The sequence below is a fragment of the Bacillus rossius genome (genome assembly GCF_032445375.1).
Source record: "Bacillus rossius redtenbacheri isolate Brsri chromosome 9 unlocalized genomic scaffold, Brsri_v3 Brsri_v3_scf9_2, whole genome shotgun sequence".
Taxonomy (NCBI): domain Eukaryota; kingdom Metazoa; phylum Arthropoda; class Insecta; order Phasmatodea; family Bacillidae; genus Bacillus; species Bacillus rossius.
This window is the reverse complement of record NW_026962013.1, coordinates 23,940,003-23,959,215: the sequence shown is the minus strand read 5'-3', so window position 1 is coordinate 23,959,215 and position 19,213 is coordinate 23,940,003. Positions and strand designations below refer to the sequence as shown.

General features: G+C 38.7%; 1 protein-coding gene across 2 annotated transcripts in view; it reads left to right on the top strand.

Annotated features, from left to right (window-relative positions):
- LOC134543115 (cadherin-23) overlaps positions 1–19,213 on the top strand; it is a 123,960-nt gene that overhangs the window by 67,057 nt on the left and 37,690 nt on the right. For both annotated transcript variants that reach the window (XM_063387940.1, XM_063387941.1), the window contains 13 exons: positions 732–883; positions 1,591–1,809; positions 4,496–4,657; positions 6,686–6,815; positions 7,366–7,541; positions 10,127–10,324; positions 10,519–10,657; positions 11,327–11,454; positions 12,264–12,391; positions 13,353–13,478; positions 13,821–13,969; positions 15,939–16,267; positions 17,990–18,304. In XM_063387940.1, the coding sequence (XP_063244010.1) occupies positions 732–883; positions 1,591–1,809; positions 4,496–4,657; positions 6,686–6,815; positions 7,366–7,541; positions 10,127–10,324; positions 10,519–10,657; positions 11,327–11,454; positions 12,264–12,391; positions 13,353–13,478; positions 13,821–13,969; positions 15,939–16,267; positions 17,990–18,304 (2,351 nt within the window). The remainder of the gene's footprint in view (positions 1–731; positions 884–1,590; positions 1,810–4,495; positions 4,658–6,685; positions 6,816–7,365; positions 7,542–10,126; positions 10,325–10,518; positions 10,658–11,326; positions 11,455–12,263; positions 12,392–13,352; positions 13,479–13,820; positions 13,970–15,938; positions 16,268–17,989; positions 18,305–19,213) is intronic.

Genomic DNA, 19,213 nt, shown 5'->3' with positions numbered 1-19,213 from the left:
GTCGCGAAGTCTGTCATATAAACAACTAATTATGACTTTTCTTAGTGCTTCGGATAACAGGTTCAAAAATTACGTCCATGCATTATTTTATTTCAAAATTAGATTAAAATTGAAATGTTTGAGATAGCTCAGACCAAAAAAAAGAACAACTTTGATAGTGTGATATGATTTAAACCACATTGAAGGTTATCTGATAAAAATTCATTTACTGGAGGAACCTGGAAGCCACTTCCCGTCCAAGACCACCTCTCGAACCAGGGCCGGCGCGTCCATACAGGCGAAGTAGGCAACCGCCTAGGGCGCCAAGTAGCTGGGGGCGGCGCAGCACGACACATAACAGCTGATATAACATGTTTAACGATTATTGAAACTAGATGAAAATGGACTTTTGTAACATTTTGGAATGTTTATATTGATATAAATAATTATTTAAAGTCCACGGTGACCTGTTTATGGTATGTAATAAGTCAAAAAGTAAAAAAAAAAAAAAAAGCCTGCATACATTTGATTGTTGACAAAATCTTAGGCTTACGTGATGTATTTTGAGGCAGAGAAAATTTTTTTTGAGGGGTTCCGGGGGGGGGGGGGGGCGAGGAGCATTAAGGTTTATCGCCTAGGGCGCCTATTTACCTTGCACCGGCCCTGCCTCGAACGCGGGTGTAGTTGACCGTGCGACAGGGCCTCCAGGGGTCGAGGGGTCGAGTGGTTGAGAGGGTGGCGGCGTGCGGCAGGGAGCCTGATCTACCGGCTGCGGGGCGTGGACCCCGACGGCGACCCGCTCACCTTCGGGGTGAGGGAGCAGGCGGGCCGCGAGCTGCTGCGCATCGAGAACCTGGGGACCAACGAGGCGAACGTCTACCTGGAGCAGGAGCTGGACCGGGAGGTGAGTGGCGCAGATGCCGCACCGGTGCTGGGACCCCGGCCAAGGCTTCCCTAATCCGGAACCCTCCCCGGCACACTCAATAGCAAGTTAGGTCAGGCAGAGAAACGACTCCGTGACTTGATGTAGGCTTTTGGACATACGCCATTGCTTAGCTATGTGCTAAGCATTTGTCCAAAAGCCTACATCAAGTCGTGCACCCCCATTGCACAAATCTTTCAAAGATAATATCAATGCCCGGCATGGACCCGGTATGCATATTTCTCTGAGGGCTAAGCAATGGCGTGTGTCCAAAAGCCTACATCAAGTCATGCACTCCCATTGCACAAATCTTTCAAAGATAATATCAATTCCCGTATGGACCCGGTATGCATATTTCTCTGAGGGCTAAGGAATGGCGTATGTCCAAAAGCCTACATCAAGTCATGCACTCCCATCAAGGGCGCCCATATCAAAGTTTGTAAAGGCGGGGGGGGGGGGGGCAGAATTTGTAGGGGGAGGGGGGAAAACTATCTCAAATGACAAAAAAAATGGCCAAAAATGGCCTTAAATGACTCAAAATTTGCCAAAAATGCTCATGAACACCTAATTTTTTTTTTCTTTGCCTGAAAGCTACGGGGAGCCACGGACCCATCCTGCCGATAGGTATGGGCACCCTTGACTCCCATTGAACAAATCTTTCAAAGATAATAAACGACTCCAATGTCCAGGCGAAGGACGAGTACGCGCTGGTGCTGACGCTGACGGACGGCAACCTGGGCGACGGCAACTTCATCACGCAGAGCCTGCTGCTGCTGGTGGAGGACGTGAACGACAACGAGCCCGTGTTCCGGCCGTACCAGCCGACCGTGGAGGTGCGCGAGGACAGCCCCCCGGGGGTGCTGGCCACTCTCGAGGCCACGGACCGCGACGAGGGACCGTACGGCCAGGTGAGACCCGTCCACGACTTGCAGCGTCCCGAACCGATCACTGCGCGGGCGATGGTCCGAATCTGCCGGGTACATTGTACATTGGTAATCTTTAACTTTGTGTCCCAATCTGGGCCCCGTCTGCAATAGTCCGAAATTGTGTCCGGTGGACAGTGATCACTGATTGGCCCACGTGACCATCTGACATCACGCGTGGTGTGAGCGATGGTCCAAAAATGCCTGGTCCAAGTACATTGGTAATCTTGAACTTTGTGTCCCAATCTGGGCCCCGTCCACAATAGTCCGGACCCATGGTCTTAAAGGCCCGTCCACAATAGCAACAATGTCCCGAAATGTGTCCGGAGGACACTGATCACTGATTGTTCCACGTGGTCCTACGATGTCATGGATTGTGTGGACAGTGGTCAGAATACATTGGTCAACTTGAACTGTTTCCCCCCAGTTCTGTGTCCTTTGGTAGCGTAGAAGAAGAAGAACAATCATGATATTTTCTGTTTCCTGTTTTCATTGCAAAAATTTGCTCTTGAACAGAAAGGAATTGACGATGAGATAGGAAGCTAAGAAGACCAAGACAAAATTTTGGCGCTATTTATTTACTGCTCTCTAGTGACTACTTCAGAAATCAGTATATTCTGAGATCGCAATTTTATATAGGGCAGTTCTCCGTTTGACAATGTGACGTCATTCACATTAGGGTAGGGACAGGAACCGCCCACAGGTTTGGACTGCTGTACATAGGCCCTTAACAACAGACATAGAGTGGCGTCCCTAGACTTTGCGGGGCGCCGTGGTGGCCGAAGGAGGAGGGATATGTAACAAACCTTCCTAGGGAAAATTGGAAAATAAAATCTTCAAAACAGCACTTTTAAACCAAACTGGAATTTTATTTTGACGATGGTTTTCTAATTTATCTTAAGAAATTTTGAAATAATTTTCCTGGGAAATTATACTTCAGTTGATTTTGTGAATTCCAACAATGAAATTCCGGTGAAATCGCCTCATTATGAGCCAATACAAATTTTGAAAGTTTTTCTAAAATGAGATCATGAATACTCAATGGAAATCGTAAGGTTATTGACCAGCACTTAAAATTACATGCTAATACATACTGTGACTACGAATTTCCATATTCAGGATTTTGCTATGCAATCCTGAAAAACTCTACTATTAATAATAATAACACTTCAGAAAAAAATTCTTCATATGACTTATGTGAAAATCAGGTAAATTTAACAATTCAAACTGCAAAAAAAAAAAAAAAAAAAAAAAAAAAAAATTGTAGTGCGCTAACTTGGGGAGTTAGGTATTTTAAAATATACTTAGTTCATTTAAGCAAGTTCTTAATAGTACAAACCTGACCAATTAAAAAAAATCATATTTATATGCAAAATGATTTCGTGTTTCAATTTTTTTTATGTATGTACTTCTTTGTTTGTTTTTAAACATTTTCTCATTAACTGGCCTATCTACTGCTTTCATCTTGATGTAGAGTTCTAAGATACTCTGTCATACGTCTTGCGTGTCATACTGCACAGTTCGATGGAACCACGTTACTCGGGACACACCAACAGAGCCAAATAGCCTGTGGAGCCCTACGGAACCAAATATTGCTGATTTGGCACTGTCCAGTTACATATGAACTGTTCTAAAAACATCTGAATCATCTTAATGACACTGGTGCGTGTATCTACATTGTCAACATATTTTAAACAGGTATAGCAATCAAGGAAGAAGAAAAACGCAACGCCCAAGGAGATTTTTCAGTCTCCTTGGCCACAACCCATTGATACGTATTCCTTTCCCGTTCTACACCTTCTGTACCTCTTAACAGTGACACTTGTCACCCCCTGAGCTGACAGCTCGCAAGATGTTTGGGCCAAACTATAGACAGCGTTGTTTATCTGCCAACAGAACTGTCAGAATAGTGTGTCACTGCTAGTGGCAGATACATGGGGGACGCGGGGGACACGCGCCATCCCCCTTGCCCCCCCCCCCCCCCCAGCATCGAGCGTGATTCACTGCAAGGGGAGGGCGCCCCCCCACTGCCCATGTTATACAATGCAATTCGAACGCGTTCATAGAATTACCAAGAACGACTTCATTATTAAAGATAAAATCTAAATATTTTGCTTGAAATGACTTGATTTGTTATTGCGTACATAGCTCAAGATGTCTTTTATCTCCTTTCCCCCCTCCACCCCACCCTTGAGTTTTTTTCTGTATCCACCACTAGTCATGTCAGGTACATTTTGTAGGTTATGAAACCCAGTATTGCTTTGTCTACTCAAGTTTCAGTCAGTATGTGATGTCATTACTGGTGAATTTCAAACAATTTGTATTATAGATTTTAAAAAAATAAATGTAACCTGTACACTTTGCTGCACATTATAAATTAGTGTCAAGTATATTTTACAGGCCCTATACCTACAGGCTATATTTTAAAAAAAGAATAAGTGTACATAATATTTAAATCTCACAATAATTTATAATATATTAAACTAATATAACATTTAAGTTAATGAATTGTTATCAAAACAATTTTTAGTATGTTCCAGAATTTTCTTTTTTATTAAATATTATAACAAACTATAAGTACCTTTAAATACGTGGCATTAAAATTACTCTAGTTGTATTTTAACAATCATAAAAATATTTGTAATGTTACCTGCATGAATGTCTTCTCCAGGTTGTGTACCACCTACAAGAACTGGAAGGGGAGAATGACTTGTTCGCGATCTCGACGGAGAACGGCAAGGGAGTCGTCCGCCTGGTCGGCCAGCTCGACTACGAGAGGAAGTTCCTGTACCAGCTGCGGGTGCTGGCCGTCGACAGAGCCAACAACGACAGGGTCGGTGCACCGTGCGCGCCACGTGGAACACTTCGCCCCAGCTGCTGTGCTCGGCACCCGCTGCAGAGCTCGGTCCGGCTGTAGGGTGCTGCAAGGGTGGATCCAGGTTGACGGTCAGGGGAGGGCCAAACTAAATTTTCTAGTACATTTATAATTGAAATATTTATTACATTTCATTTGTGGTGCACAACGATCCTATTACCTACAGCACTGCCGTAAAATAATACTTTAGTAAGTTTGGTAAACTATGTGAGGAATCAGGAGAAAATCTGAAAATTATTCAGGGTTGGGGGGCGGGGGATTGCCGCTATGCCCCCCTTCTCTCCTCTGGATCCACCATTGTTGTACTGTGTGTTTGGAAACTCACAATCTCTGTTTAAAATGGGTTGTGAGTACCCTACAAAATTACGAACTGAGGGTAGGCCTGTGCGAAGCTTTCGCTAAGTGAATCAATTGAATATTCAATTTGACTTCACCAAAGCTTAGCATCTGATGTGAAGCTTTGCATTTGTTATAAAACCTTAAAACATTAGAAGCCTAAGATTCGCTCATGAAAATGTTTATTATTATTTTTTTTATTGTATGTATTTAGCTTAAATAAAGTTGGTTGTTTAAAATATTCAAAGTTGGCAATCTGTTTACTTTTATGAATGCTTAATATGAATATTATGCATTGTTATTTTATAATTTTTTATTGAATGATGTTACTAATAGGGCCCAATTGATCAATCATTTAATCAGTTCAAACATTATAAACATCAAACATAATTTTTTTTCACTTCATTCCTGTATTTTATAAAAATAAGTGTAATACAGTTTTGTCGAGAACAATATTCACAATTTGATTCAACTTCATTGTTCTTTCTTTTAATTGTTGTTTCTTGCAATTCTGATTGTAAACATTCACCATATGCTTCAACAATGTAAATTTTTTGCACTATTCTTTGTAATTTTGTCTCACAGTTGTTATATTGTAAATGTTTTAAAACTTTTCAAATATGTTTTTAATAGTTCATTATTTTTTGCACAAAATGAATTTTATTTGATTGAAATTGGTTAATGTGTGTGTCCAATATCAGCTCTCAAATAAACAAATCACTCGGATTGAACGTTAGAGAAACTTGCTATTATTCACAGTGACCTGTAAATATACAAAAATTGTATAAATGATGCATGCCTAATCCCTTACCCTATCTAGATATATGTGCAATTTGAATATACTGAGCCAGTTTTATTTTTTATTAGCTAATGCCTGGCATGTGTTGCTACGCCTCTTTTTTTAATTTGTTTGAAGTTAGTAATTAAACATACACAGAGCCTCTCTCTCTATATATGTCCCTCTATAAATCTCACTATATTTCTATGTATATAAATATATTTTCTCTATCTTTCTATACACATATCTATCCATTATCTTTTTATATCATTCTATATATTTCTATGCATCTATGTTTCTATCTATATCATTATATCTCCCTATCTATATCTTTCTACATCTCTCTATATATCTCCATAGGTACATTCCTCACTCTATATCTCAATATCTCTCTATATATATCTGTGTATCTCCCTTTCTCTATATCTCTGTGTCTGTATCTTCCTGTCTATATCTTTAAGTTTACAAAACAGAAGACCAACACACTAACATTCATACATCTATATATATTTTTACCTATCTATATTTTTATCTATCTTTTTACCTTTCACAGGTGTGAATTAGGTGTATAAAAACACGTGCGTATTTGAATGCAATGTTGCCTTAAAATTTCAAAGCAATCTGGGAAGAACTTTCGGAGATTTAAGATTTTGAACGAATGAACATTTACATTTTTATTTATATAGATTACGTTTCCAAAACCGTTCTATTTTCATCACACTCCGCTTTCCAAACTGGCATCCCAATTTAAAAGTTTTCAACGTGATGTGCAATCTGATGGGTGTGTGTGTCACTGGAGTCTTGGCTATGGTAACGGACCACGCGGGAATCAGGTGTAACGATGTTAGCTGACGTACGTGCGGGTGTCCCAGGTGAACACAGGCACGGCTGCCATCGTCGTGAAGGTCCAGGACGTAGAGGATCAGCCCCCAGAGTTCGTGGTCGCCTCGCCCGTCACAAGGGTGAGCGAAGACGCCCGCATCGGCACCTCGGTCCTGCAAGGTATGGAATAAAACTAGCTCTACCTCTTAACTAGTTCTCTTCTTATGAATAAGGCCTACTTAAAAAATGGTTTTAAGTACAAATAAAGAATCTTTATGTAGGTATTCAAAACTAAAATTAATTTTTTTTGAAAGATTTTTTCCAGTTTGCTACTTAACTTTTTAACTTTTAGTATGTAAAAGATTATTCTATTCTCTATATTATATATAATTTATTTAATTTATATTTTAATTTATTATTTTTTATTTAATATCAGCTAATGCCCAGCATGCATTCCTATGCATCTTTCAGTTTTTTTTTAAATTAGACTCATATACAAAGCATCTGTCTCTATCTTTATTGTAATATGTGTACATATGTACATAAAAACATGTGCATATTTGAATGCAATGTTGTATCAAAATTTCAAAACAATCTGGGAAGAACTTTCGGAGATTTAAGATTTTGAACGAACAAACATTTACATTTTGTATTAATATAAATCATTACTTTTTTGGTGCATGTTAGTGAAATGTTGTGAAAATATACATATTTTAAATGTGTGTTTCAGTAAAGGCAGTCGATGGGGATCGTGGTATAAATAACCACATCAAATACTTTATAACTCAAGGACCCGGGAAAGGAAGTTTTGGCATTGATGGCGACACTGGCGTGGTGTTCACCACGAGCAAGCTTGACAGAGAAGATCCAGCAAACAGCAACGGGGCTTTCATCCTTGAAATTACGGTACCTGTAACACGCATATCTGTAATTGTAAAGATTGACTTACGTGATTAACATAAGCTTGGGGGAGGGATACACATGCATGCTAAATTGATCGTGTTTGTAATTAATTGTTACTGAATATTAAGTATTTTCATGTTACATCTCTGTCAGATTAATTTTTTTTTTTACATTTACTAATATATGTCATTTAGCTTTTCTGCTGGTCTCAAAATTTAAGGCGATTAGTCCCTGCCATATTGGATTTTTAAATCTTTTTGATATAACTCAAATTATGAACTATTTGCCCCAATTTTTGACATTTTAAGGCATACATAATTCATGTCTCCCAGATCTTCTCTACGTTGTTGCAACCACATATTTATTATCAGGCTTTAGTCTGTAAGCACACTGAGGAAATAACTCATTACTTCACCCGGGCAACTACAACTATTATGATAACTACACCAGTTCACAAATGTTGACTTCAACAAGTCATATGCCATGTCAAAGCAAAAAATTCATCACTAAAGCTTTATTGCAAATAAAGCTTTTATATCATAATCCTCTTTAAGTCAAGTAAATGCAAGGTAGTTCAGTGAAAGTTCTTGAATATAGCATTATATTGTTTGGCACATTATGATGTAATCCAGCTCATGTTCAGATTTTTTCAAGTGGGTTTTCGGCAGTTGACCTTGGCCGCCATGTGGCATCATTGCATTGCCGGGCATTTTTAGTTCGCTCGGCGTTTATCATTACTGTCGGTTTTCATTGCAGTACACCATTTCCTGTTTCCGAGTGGGTCACATTTCGTACTTTCACATTTGGTATTCCCGTTAAAATTATGACGTTCGATAATCTAGTAATATTGCTAATCCAGCATTGCAGAGATCCTGAACGCACCAGATTAAATATTGTTAAACTGTACAATACATTACTTGACTACATGGCAGGAACAAAATCACTTAAAATTATTAGACAGACTTAACTGTAATCACAATATAAAAAAATTTTTGCCTTGTGTTTCGTCAGTGGAAAGGTTTGCTTATGAAAGAAGACAGATTAGTGTGTGCAAGGGAAATGTTTATTTAAAGGGAGATGGGACGAGTAGATAGAGAGGATGTTTGTTTGACTGTGCGACAGCTTAGCCACTAAACTGGGGCGTTTCTGGTTTATCAACCGCCGCTGAGAGGTTTACTGTGATAGGGTTTATTTCTTAAACCCCCTTACAGACGTCTCAGGGACTTGGGGCGAACAGCAAGGGATGGACCCCATCACTTCAATTTAAGATGTAATAATCATTTTTTAAATTTTATTTGCAAAAAACATGAACAGTACAGATGTATTTCATATGATTTGCGCTAACTCAACTCGCTTACACAGAATACTTGTAAGGGTTACCGTGACACTTCCTGGCTTTAATCATTGATGCGTTTAACATGTCTCCACAAAGTCGCTTTAATAAAACCAATGGTGGACTTCGCTTAAAATTATTTGAGGAGAGATGATTGGAGGGTTTATGATGGTATAGAATGCCTTCAGTTAAATGGGAAGTCAAAATGTTTGAAAACTAATAGCTCCTGAAAAGGCTATTTGAATCCATTAACCATTAGTACTAAAAAAAAAATTATATTAAATAATTTTTACAAAAAATGGTGCGGCCTGGGAAAGATTATTTTGGCATCACTTCATTTTTTTTTTTGGTAGGGGGAAGGGGGTGGTTTATAGGGGAAGAGCAATCACTCCCATTGCCTCTCTCGTCCCAATGCAGAAACATGCGTGAGATCCCACGTGGCTTGACAAGCAGTGTTTTTAAACAACCACCGTCGTGCAATCATCTTATGCGTGGACGCAAGAGGACAAGGAAATTTATATACTGACAAAGCTTTATTCTGGCTGCTGGCACGGCGGTGAACAGAATGGATAAGTTGTTTTTGGTCGAGGCAAGAGAATGGTGAACACCATTCCAACTTGGCACATAGAACATCTGAGGCCAACATCCAGATGCCCAGCGAGACACCAGCTGTCATCTGGATGAAAAAGAAGAAAAGTTAGTGCTCCTGGTATACCCTAACGGGTTCAGACCTAGGAGGTGGAGGTGTAGAGGCTTGGCCGGGCTTTGGCCCGAAACAACTTGCCTCTCTCATATGAATTCCACTGCCTCTATCTCTTCTGTGAGATCAGTTTAGCATTAAAGCCTTTAGAGGTAGACTCTTGCAGCTAGCATCATCATACTGTATCACACCATTTCATGCATTAAGTTTTTGTAACAGCCAATCTGTAGAAAAGACACTTCTCAGAACAAGGTGTTTAACTTCACCATAAATAATTAAAAACTACACAATTTTCTGATACATATAGAAAAATACATATGTACTGCGGTAAATAATATGTAAAGAAATACATTTCTGATGCATGAGAAACTAGAGATTGTTGTAAGAAAAATTAAGAGTTATGTCTCCTGTTGTGTAGGTGACTGTATGAGTTTTTGCATCCACATCTGCACAATACATGCAGAAGTAGGAATTTCTTACTTGTAAATAAGCTCTTTTCAAACCTTTTTTTTACACCCTATGTGTGATTTACATTTATTTTTCTGTCATGTCTAGGCTCAAGAAGAAACTGAAGTAATGTTCCCGCCACCAGTGGTGAAGACAGAGGTTACCATCATAGTGACGGACATCAACGATGAGATTCCAACCTTTCGCAGCAAGTCTTACGTAGGGGAGGTGAACGAAAATGCTCAGGCCAACACCCCCATAACATTCCTAGACAACGCCATACCAGAAGTGTTCGACCACGACCAGGTAGGTGTCAAACTGAAACCGGTAGAGGAGGGATTGATTATAACTAGGGCTGTTCCTATACTTCCTTTTGCGATACCAATTCCCGATACCAGTACAACATCCTGATATCACCAAAAATTTATGGATCTTTTTTTTTTATCCAGCATATTTTGAAATAGCAGAATTTGTTTTGTTTTAACCTTCATTTTACACAGGGAACTAACGGAACATTTACCATGTTTATTGATGGAGATCATGGGATATTTGATGTTACACCTCACACCGGAATCAACGAAGCTTCATTTCTCATCAGAGTCAAGAATCCAAACAAGCTTGATTATGAAAAGATCTCAGGTATGTGTTTAGTAAGATATGTTACTATCACTCGAATAGAATTAATCATGTTCGAAAAATTTGCTTCAACCCATTAACCTGCTACAATACCATGAACCTATAGTGGCCTGTGCCAGTGTGTTGATTGTGTAAAACACACATACATACTATTTTTTTTAAATTAACAGTTTTGCCATTTAATATTTTTTCAAAAGCATTTCAAAATTCAATAATTCTCTTAATTTTCTGCTGGCTTGAATGGGTAAATAAGTGTTTTCATTTTCATGCTCTTAGTATGTGCTTACCTGCTGGGATTTTGTCATCAAAGGTTATTTCAAAAATGTTCAGTGTATGCTTTATTATTTTTTGTTCCTCAACAAAGTTTTGGGTAGTGACATTAAGTGATTGTGGGTTGAATGTATAGAATTTACTTTGTCCTTACAGCTTTGGATAGTTTCACAAGTGTGTATTTGCACTTTAAATAAATGACATCAATCGTTTGGACTCTATTATTGTATTATTAAGTTTATAAACTGTATATTTTCATTAGGAAATAAATATGTAATGTGTATATACAAATTTACATTGTCCAGTATAGATATTATTTTATTAAGTGTTTTCTGTTAGTCTAGATTGCATCTGGGATAGTATTTTTGATAAATGCTCTTATTGTTATCTTTCCTCCTCCAGCAATCAATTTCACCCTCATCGCAAGAGAAACTGTACCCCAAAATCCTAAGTACAGTCTGGTTCCAGTCACTGTGCACATCCGAGATATGAATGACAACTTCCCAGAGTTCACAGATCCTATGTACGAGGTGAGACACACTGCAAGACGTACAGAATATTAGCTGACAATACAGTTGCATGCCTTTAGTACATGTAAGGTTTGACACAAAGAGAAAATTAAGAAGCAAAATTAAGAAAATCATGTTTAATCTACTTCCATGTAGTTCTTCTCCGAGTTATATGCCGCCACCAATATTTAAGACACTCCTAGAAATAATTTTGCGGATAGCTGTTAAAATCTTAACCATTTTTATAAATCAACTTCTACCAAGAACCATGACCAATTATAGAAACAAAGGGTCCAGGAGCAAATAAATGTATCGGACCCCCATTTACTTAATGCACAATTTTTCAAATCCTTAATTTAAAAAAAATAAATTAAAAACTGAAAACATTACTGTGGCTTTAACTGTAAGGGTAATTTGCACCTAAGGTTTCCTACTAATTCTGTTAACAAAATATTTGTTATTTTCATCCTATTAGGGTAAGCATTAAAAAAATCTTGAAACTCGACTGGGAATGTTCCCCCCCCCCCCCCCCCCACCCTCAGCAAAGGCCCTGCCAAAAACTTTGCTGTGGACACTCGTTGAAGCCAGCAACAAGGGTCTAGTTTAACTGTTATTGTCTGCAGTCATTTGTGTGAAATAATCAGTTTCTTCCCGATGGGTACACAATGGAGTATTTTAACTAATAAGATATATTAACAAAGCAAACACGAGTAATATTGTTTATTTATGCCTTCATCGTATCAATAATTTAGATAAAAAAAATTATATAGCAAAACAAAATTACAAAATTCAAGATGAACGAGTGATGATGACTGCGAATGTTTCCCTAGGTGACGGTGCCAGAGAACTCCCGGACGGGCGCGACCGTGGCGTGGGTCCAAGCCCACGACGAAGACTCCGGCGACTTCGGCACTCGAGGCATACGTTACACCAACCTCGGGGGCAGCGTGTCGGAACTGTGAGTTGGGTAGCAGTGTCGGAGAACACACTCCAGACTGACAGAACTTTTTTCGTTTATTTCGATGATGACAAGTTCATCCGTGAGTTGCAAGTTCTGAACCTAAAAATACACCCAGAAAAATTAAGTGTGCACTTATCTCATGCTCGTTAAAAATAGTTTAATTCTTCTAAATTTATTTTTATAACTCTAAACAATAATTTATGACATCATATGGAGGTATCAAATAAGTCATGTTTTTTTTTTTTACTTTTACTTTTGTACTGTAATTTAATTGGTATATCGTGGTATGGCCTATGCATTACTTCATTTTAGTCATGTGTAGGCCTGTGCCAATACTAAGTTTCTTGATGCGAAGTGACCATCAAATTAAATGTTTTAAATATTTGAGAAGTCAAATAAAATTTCTAATATTGTTCTCAGCAAAACTGTATTAAACTTAATTTAATAAAATTCAAGATTTAAGTTAAAAAATATATAATCTTTTAAAATTTGTAAAGTTTGAACTGATTAAGCGATTAACCAATTGGGCCCTATATTTAATATAATTCAATAAATTATAAAATAACTATTAATATTAATATTGAGCATTCATGAATGCACCAACTTTATTGAAGCAAAACATATACAACACAAAAAAAAAAAAAACTAAATATTTTCATCAGAGAATCTTACTTAGGCTTCCAATGTTTTAAGTAAAGCTTTGCAACAAATGCAAAGCTTCATCAGCTGTGAAGCTTTACATTACAACCGAAGTTTCAAATAAAACAAATAGCAAGTTTCCTGGAGGTGTCAAATCAAATATTGAAAAGAGCTTCGATTTATTTGTGTAGTAAGCTTCACACAGGCCTCTACTAATGTTTAATATTTGGAAGTGATTCACATGCTATAAGCCTGTTAAAAAATAATTTGTTAAAATTCTTTTTCTGAAATTTTTAAATTAAATAATTTTCACTTCTAGGCTACACCTTGACCCAATATCAGGAATCATCACCACCAAATCAAAACAACCTGTGTTTGACCGGGAACTGCTGTCTAGACACTACCTTACTGTTGAAGCTCGAGACAATCTGGGTTTTGGAAACCGGTAAGTAAATTAAAACTAGCTTGTTTTTATAAAAAGTTTTTTTTTTTGTTTTTGTTTGATGAGACACTCAAGTATTATTTAATTTAAAAATAAACTTATGCTTAAGACATTGTACGTTAAGAACTCGCTCATTAAAGGCACAAAGGTGTATTGGCAAGTAATTGGGTGTATTTTTTTGAACATGTAGTTTATTTAAGTAAAAACATTCTTAAAAGGGATATTTCTCAAACTGGCACTAGTATTAGGAAACATCTTATATAAAATAAAGACATTACTGCTAACATAACAGCAACACAATAATTTTTTTTTCTAAGTTATAGTAGTGTAAATTACGTCTTTCAGGAACACTGCACAGTTGGTCATCAACGTGGAGGATGTGAATGACAATGCTCCTCAGTTCCTGAAGAGCAAATATGAAGCTCGGTTAATCGAAAACAAACTTGAGTTTGAAGCACCCCTGCAGGTTGAAGCTCGAGATATTGACTTGAATGGTACGTAGACGTTACAATTCGAAATTAGTTTTTTTTTTAACATGCCGTAACTAGTATGTACCATATTTACCATAATATATAGCGATGATTTCTACCAAAACTGCTGAAACTAATGCGTGCATTACAATCGCAAACTTGTATCTTGCATTCGGAACAGCTTGGTTAAAAAAAACTTCAAGCTCTGCCTCTTAAATGCGTCACTTATGCAACATTAGACGTTGGTTGATTACCGCCTACCGAACCTCGGATTAGTTGAAAAACTACACACACTGTCTGCAAACTGAGTCACTTACGCCACTTTAGGCTGGGGATTCTGGACATGATAGACATGACAGATGAGGGAGAGTAACACTTTGAAAGAGGTTGCAAATGGAGTTTGTCATAGGGTTTTTTCTGCTTCTCTTCAACCGTGTCTGCTGGCAAAGGCACCCCTCTCTCCTCTTTCACCCTCCCAGCGACCAACCATATTCATGACCGCATTCTTTGCTTTCTGAACAGCCGCTATAGAATTACAGTCATACAACAAACAATATTTTTTTTCTAACTGTGGCTTGGTGTTTCAAAATAGGCAGTGTAAATCACGCTACTGACAAAAGTGGCACCAGGAAAGGTCAAGTAAATATGGAATAATATTACTAATTTAAATAATTTTCAAGTGCTATGTAATTGAATTACAATTTCATAAACTTATACTCAAAAAGTTTTGTGTCACATATATTCAGTCACATTATTTTTGGATGAATATGGTAATTTTAGTTATTTTTTTGGAATACTTGTTATTAGGGACAATTTACAAAATTATCATAAAAAAAATTAAATAATATACATTATATAATTTTTTTAATTGTTAACACTGGTAAATCTTGTAAAACTTGACCCTACAAAAGGATACGGTACCTCGAGAAGACCCAATCAAAGATACATACCATTTTCTTTCTTAACCAACCCACAGACATATTAAAAATAGAATGTTAAGTGTCAAAATTTAAATGGAAAATGAGCTGTATCAATTGTAGAGTGAGTCGCAGAAAATGGATTAACTCATTAGTACTTTTTTGCAAGTTTAGTTTACTTATGGCAAAAAAATTATAACATAGGCAGGTGCATTTATGTGTTTAATGACATTGTTACTCTCTCATTTTGATTATTCAACGGCCAAAATTGGAGCCATACTTGAGTCACTAAAGCTGGTTAATGAGTTGCATTATTATTGAAAAAAAAAACCTGGTTCTAGAGGGGGGGAGGGGGGCATGGGTATGCCCTTGTATGTGTGCATGATCATGCTATTTGAAGGACATTTTAATGTGAGGGTTCCTTACTCTGATACCAAGCGCTGCTCCAAACGAGGGGCAGTGGGGAGGTGATAGCCTCTCCCGAGACGTAATTTTATTAATTTTTTTAGTTTGTAGGGTATAGTTATGTTTACATGAATACTTAAATCATTTGTTAATTTTTTTTATTTTCTTCGAAAGTTGTATGAAACTTTTAAAATTTCCGTTTTTCGAAACCATAAAAATTTTAAAATACTTACAAGTCATGTTTTGCAACTGCACAGTTTCTTTGTGCAACGGCTGGCCTCTTGTCTGATACGTTGCTGAGAGCAGTGGCGTAGCCAGGATTTGTGTATGGGGGGGATAGTGTTAAGAAGCAAGGACCCCCCCCCCCTCAGCCGGATTAAAGCGGTGGGAAGAGGGGGGTCAAGGGGTCCTCTCCCGGGAAATTTTAGGATTTTTAAGGTGTAAAATAGTGCTATTTTAGCAGTTTTCGGTTCTTAAAATTTAAATTTTTGTAATGGTAGAAAATTTTTAATATTTTTAATATGAAAATTTGTTTGAGTGATGAATAAGAAATAAAATTAAAGATTTGGTGCTAAAGGAGGGGGTGGGGGGCGGGGGTTTGAACCACTGATACCCACCTCTGGCTACGCCCCTGGCTGAGAGTCGTCGGGCCCCCGGTTATCGTTTCCCAGGCACCAGGAACAGCCGCGTCCGCTACTCGATCGTGGGCGGGGACCAGCGCGGGAACTTCAGCGTGGACCCCGTGACGGGCGCTCTGCAGCCCGCGCTGCCCCTGGACTTCGAGGAGCTGGCGGCGCGGGGCGGGGGCGGAAGCGGCGCCGCCGTGCGGCCCGTGGGCCTCACGGTGGAGGCGAGGGACCACGGCGACCCCAGCCTGGCGTCCCGGGTCGGCGTCGTCGTATACGTTCACGACGCCAACGACCACGCTCCCCAGTTCGAGCACGCAAGCTACCGGCAGTCCATTCGCGAGGACACGCCCGGGGGAACCTCCGTGCTGCAGGTACCACGCCCCACGGCATCTGCAGCATGGGCGTCGCAACCGGGGGGGGGACACGTACCACCCCCCCCCCCCCCCCCCCCCCGATAGTAAAAGTCTTCAATTTCATCGTCCCCCCCTCCAATAACATATTTAGTTTCGTAGTTTCGCAGTTTCTCCTGATGTTTAAATTAAATGATTTCGCGTGGATGTAGCACCAGCAGATATGTTAACCGTTTTTTTCTTTTTTTACAAATGTGTTCTCTGAAAATATTTTTTTATAAAAAAATAAATTATAGGTGGTATATTGCAACCGACTATAATTAGAAAATTTTAGGAAAGAAAAATGCTCTAAAAACCACCCTTTTTTGCACCTTCACACCCCAAATTTTCCCGGGGGAGGACCCCCCCCAACACCTTTTTTTTTTCCCCCAGGGGATGGATATTCCTCAACAACTAAATAAATTGAAGTCTCTCCCCCCCCCCCCCCCCCCAAAAAAAAATATATCCTTGCGACGCCCATGTCTGTAGGGTCCGTACACCCCTTAAAATTAGGGGTTTCCGTGTGCTCAAAAAATATTCTTTGTTCGTAAATAATTTTATATTCATTTCGAAATATCAAATCTAAGTTATTCATTATCAATAGGTACACCAAGTAATACACAATCGTAAAATAATTAATTTAAAAAAATTTAAATGCATGAAGATAAGATGATTTATTGAGAAAATTAGATTTTTTTTTTGCAATATTATACATACAGTGTTTAATGTGACAAATAATCTGTGATTAGGATTTTAAATTTCTAACTATACCCTGGTTTTTTTATGTATTTTGTCAGTTGGATCAACCAAACAATTTTCAAACTTAAAAATATTTATTGGTTTAAGAAAATGTATTGCCAGGTTTATTTATTTACTTTCATTTTACATCTTTCTTTTAGGGTTTCATATATATATTTCTGTCGTTTATATTTTACTGTATTTTTGACCAAATTTTCTTCAACTCATGTGAGAAATGAAAAAAAAAAGTATTCGCAGAAACCTACTTGAAAAATAACAAAAAATAAATACGAAAAAGTTAGATCTGTGGTTGAGTTGCGACAATATTCTGATTCCAGTTTCTCACGATTTCCCAAAATCACCCTATCCGAATGTGGGATCGTTCCTTAACAGTAGTGTATATGAAAATTGCCATTTCCTTACACTATGTTTTTGAGTTCATCAGTCTCTGATGACTTTTCTGTTTGACGAGATGTTAAGCTACAGTTAATTCAATTTAAAAAAAATATATATATATATATATCATTGTGCAGTGGCGGACCTAGATTCTGTTGGGCCCGAGCCCATTTTCTTTTACGGGCCGTATATTTTGGAGAAGGGCCTTGTTGAAGATCTTAACAGGTATTAAGTGATCATTGGTATTATTGGCATTACTCTTGATATATTTATTACATTACTTTGTTTACACAACTCTCATCTTTATTCCACATCCTCAAATACAACAACACCAACTGGCTAGCCTCTCACGTCCGCCGACCGTCTCTACCGACATTCCCACTCAAGTCATTACCAACTCCTACAACAGGCCTTACCGGGGCCCTGTGCACGTGTGCTTACGGAAAGGGGCGGGGGATGGGGCTGTTCGTGGAATGTTCACCAGAGAAAGGGATCCGACTTTGAACTTGAATCCCGCGCTGTCCCTGCTGGTTCCGACGTCCCTGTAGCCGTGATGTGGACCGTGCCCAGGTGAGGGCGTGGGACGGAGACGGCTCGGCGCCGAACAGCGCCGTGGTGTACCGCATCCAGAGCGGGGCCCAGGACAAGTTCGTGATCGACGCGGAGCTGGGGGTGATCAGCGTCGCGGCGGGAGCAAACCTGGACCCCGACCGCACGGAGCCCCGTTCCTTCCTCTACCGGCTGGCCGTGGTCGCGCTTGACGGAGGGGTCGGCTCCGAGCAGTTGCAGTCGTACGCCGACGTCAACATATCCGTCGTCGACGTCAACAACAAGCCGCCCGTGTTCGTGGACCCGGGCACCGTGAGGATCCGGGAGAACACGCAGGTGAGCGGTCGTTACCAATGCGCAGCAGCCACGAATTTTGAAAGGGGCCGAGGATAGGAGAGTTTTGGTTGGTTGCGTGCTTAAAAGGCTCTTTTAACGCATTTCTGACGCCACAAAAAAAATTTTGTACTTTGTACAGCAACATTGAAACATGTAGGATTACTCATTTTAACAAAAAAAAAAATCAAACCTTCGTCAAAGGCGGTTGTGGTATGGAGTAGACTGTTTTTTTTTTAGTTACATGAATTTTTGTTTTTTTTTTAATGGAGGAGGGAGGTCATCACCCCTCTAATAGAACTTACACCAATGTGCAGTGAAAACCTCGTTTACGTGAATCAACTGGGTACAGAGCCAATTCAGGATGACAATAATCTATATGTTGAATGCAGAAGTTTTGGAGAATTCACTACAAGACAATATTATTACACAAAAAATGTCCTTTAATATTAATTACGAACAACATTTACAGCTTTTAAACTTACTCTACGATACAATTACGAGTGTGTGCACAATTAAAAGCAATAACTATGTCTGTAATGCTCACAAAAACTTGTTTTGTGTAAAACAAAAATAGTTTTTGAACATGCTCTCTCTCTCTCTCACTCTCTCTCTCTCTCTCTCTCTCTCTCTCTCTCTCTCTCTCTCTCTCTCTGATCATCTTGCAAGGTCTTTACTTACATTAATATTTAATTTTTTCTTATAAATCAGTCCAGATCCAATATTCAAGTATTTAAAAGAAGTGGTATTGTAATTGATGCCAAATATATTTTTTTATATATTATAGTCTCCAAAACAAAAACAAATAAGCTCTTTTACCCTTAGTTCTATTATAAAGAAAATGGCAATAAATTAGCTTATAAACATACTAACAAAACTATGTCAGCAGAGTCTGCCAAATCAGTTATCTTT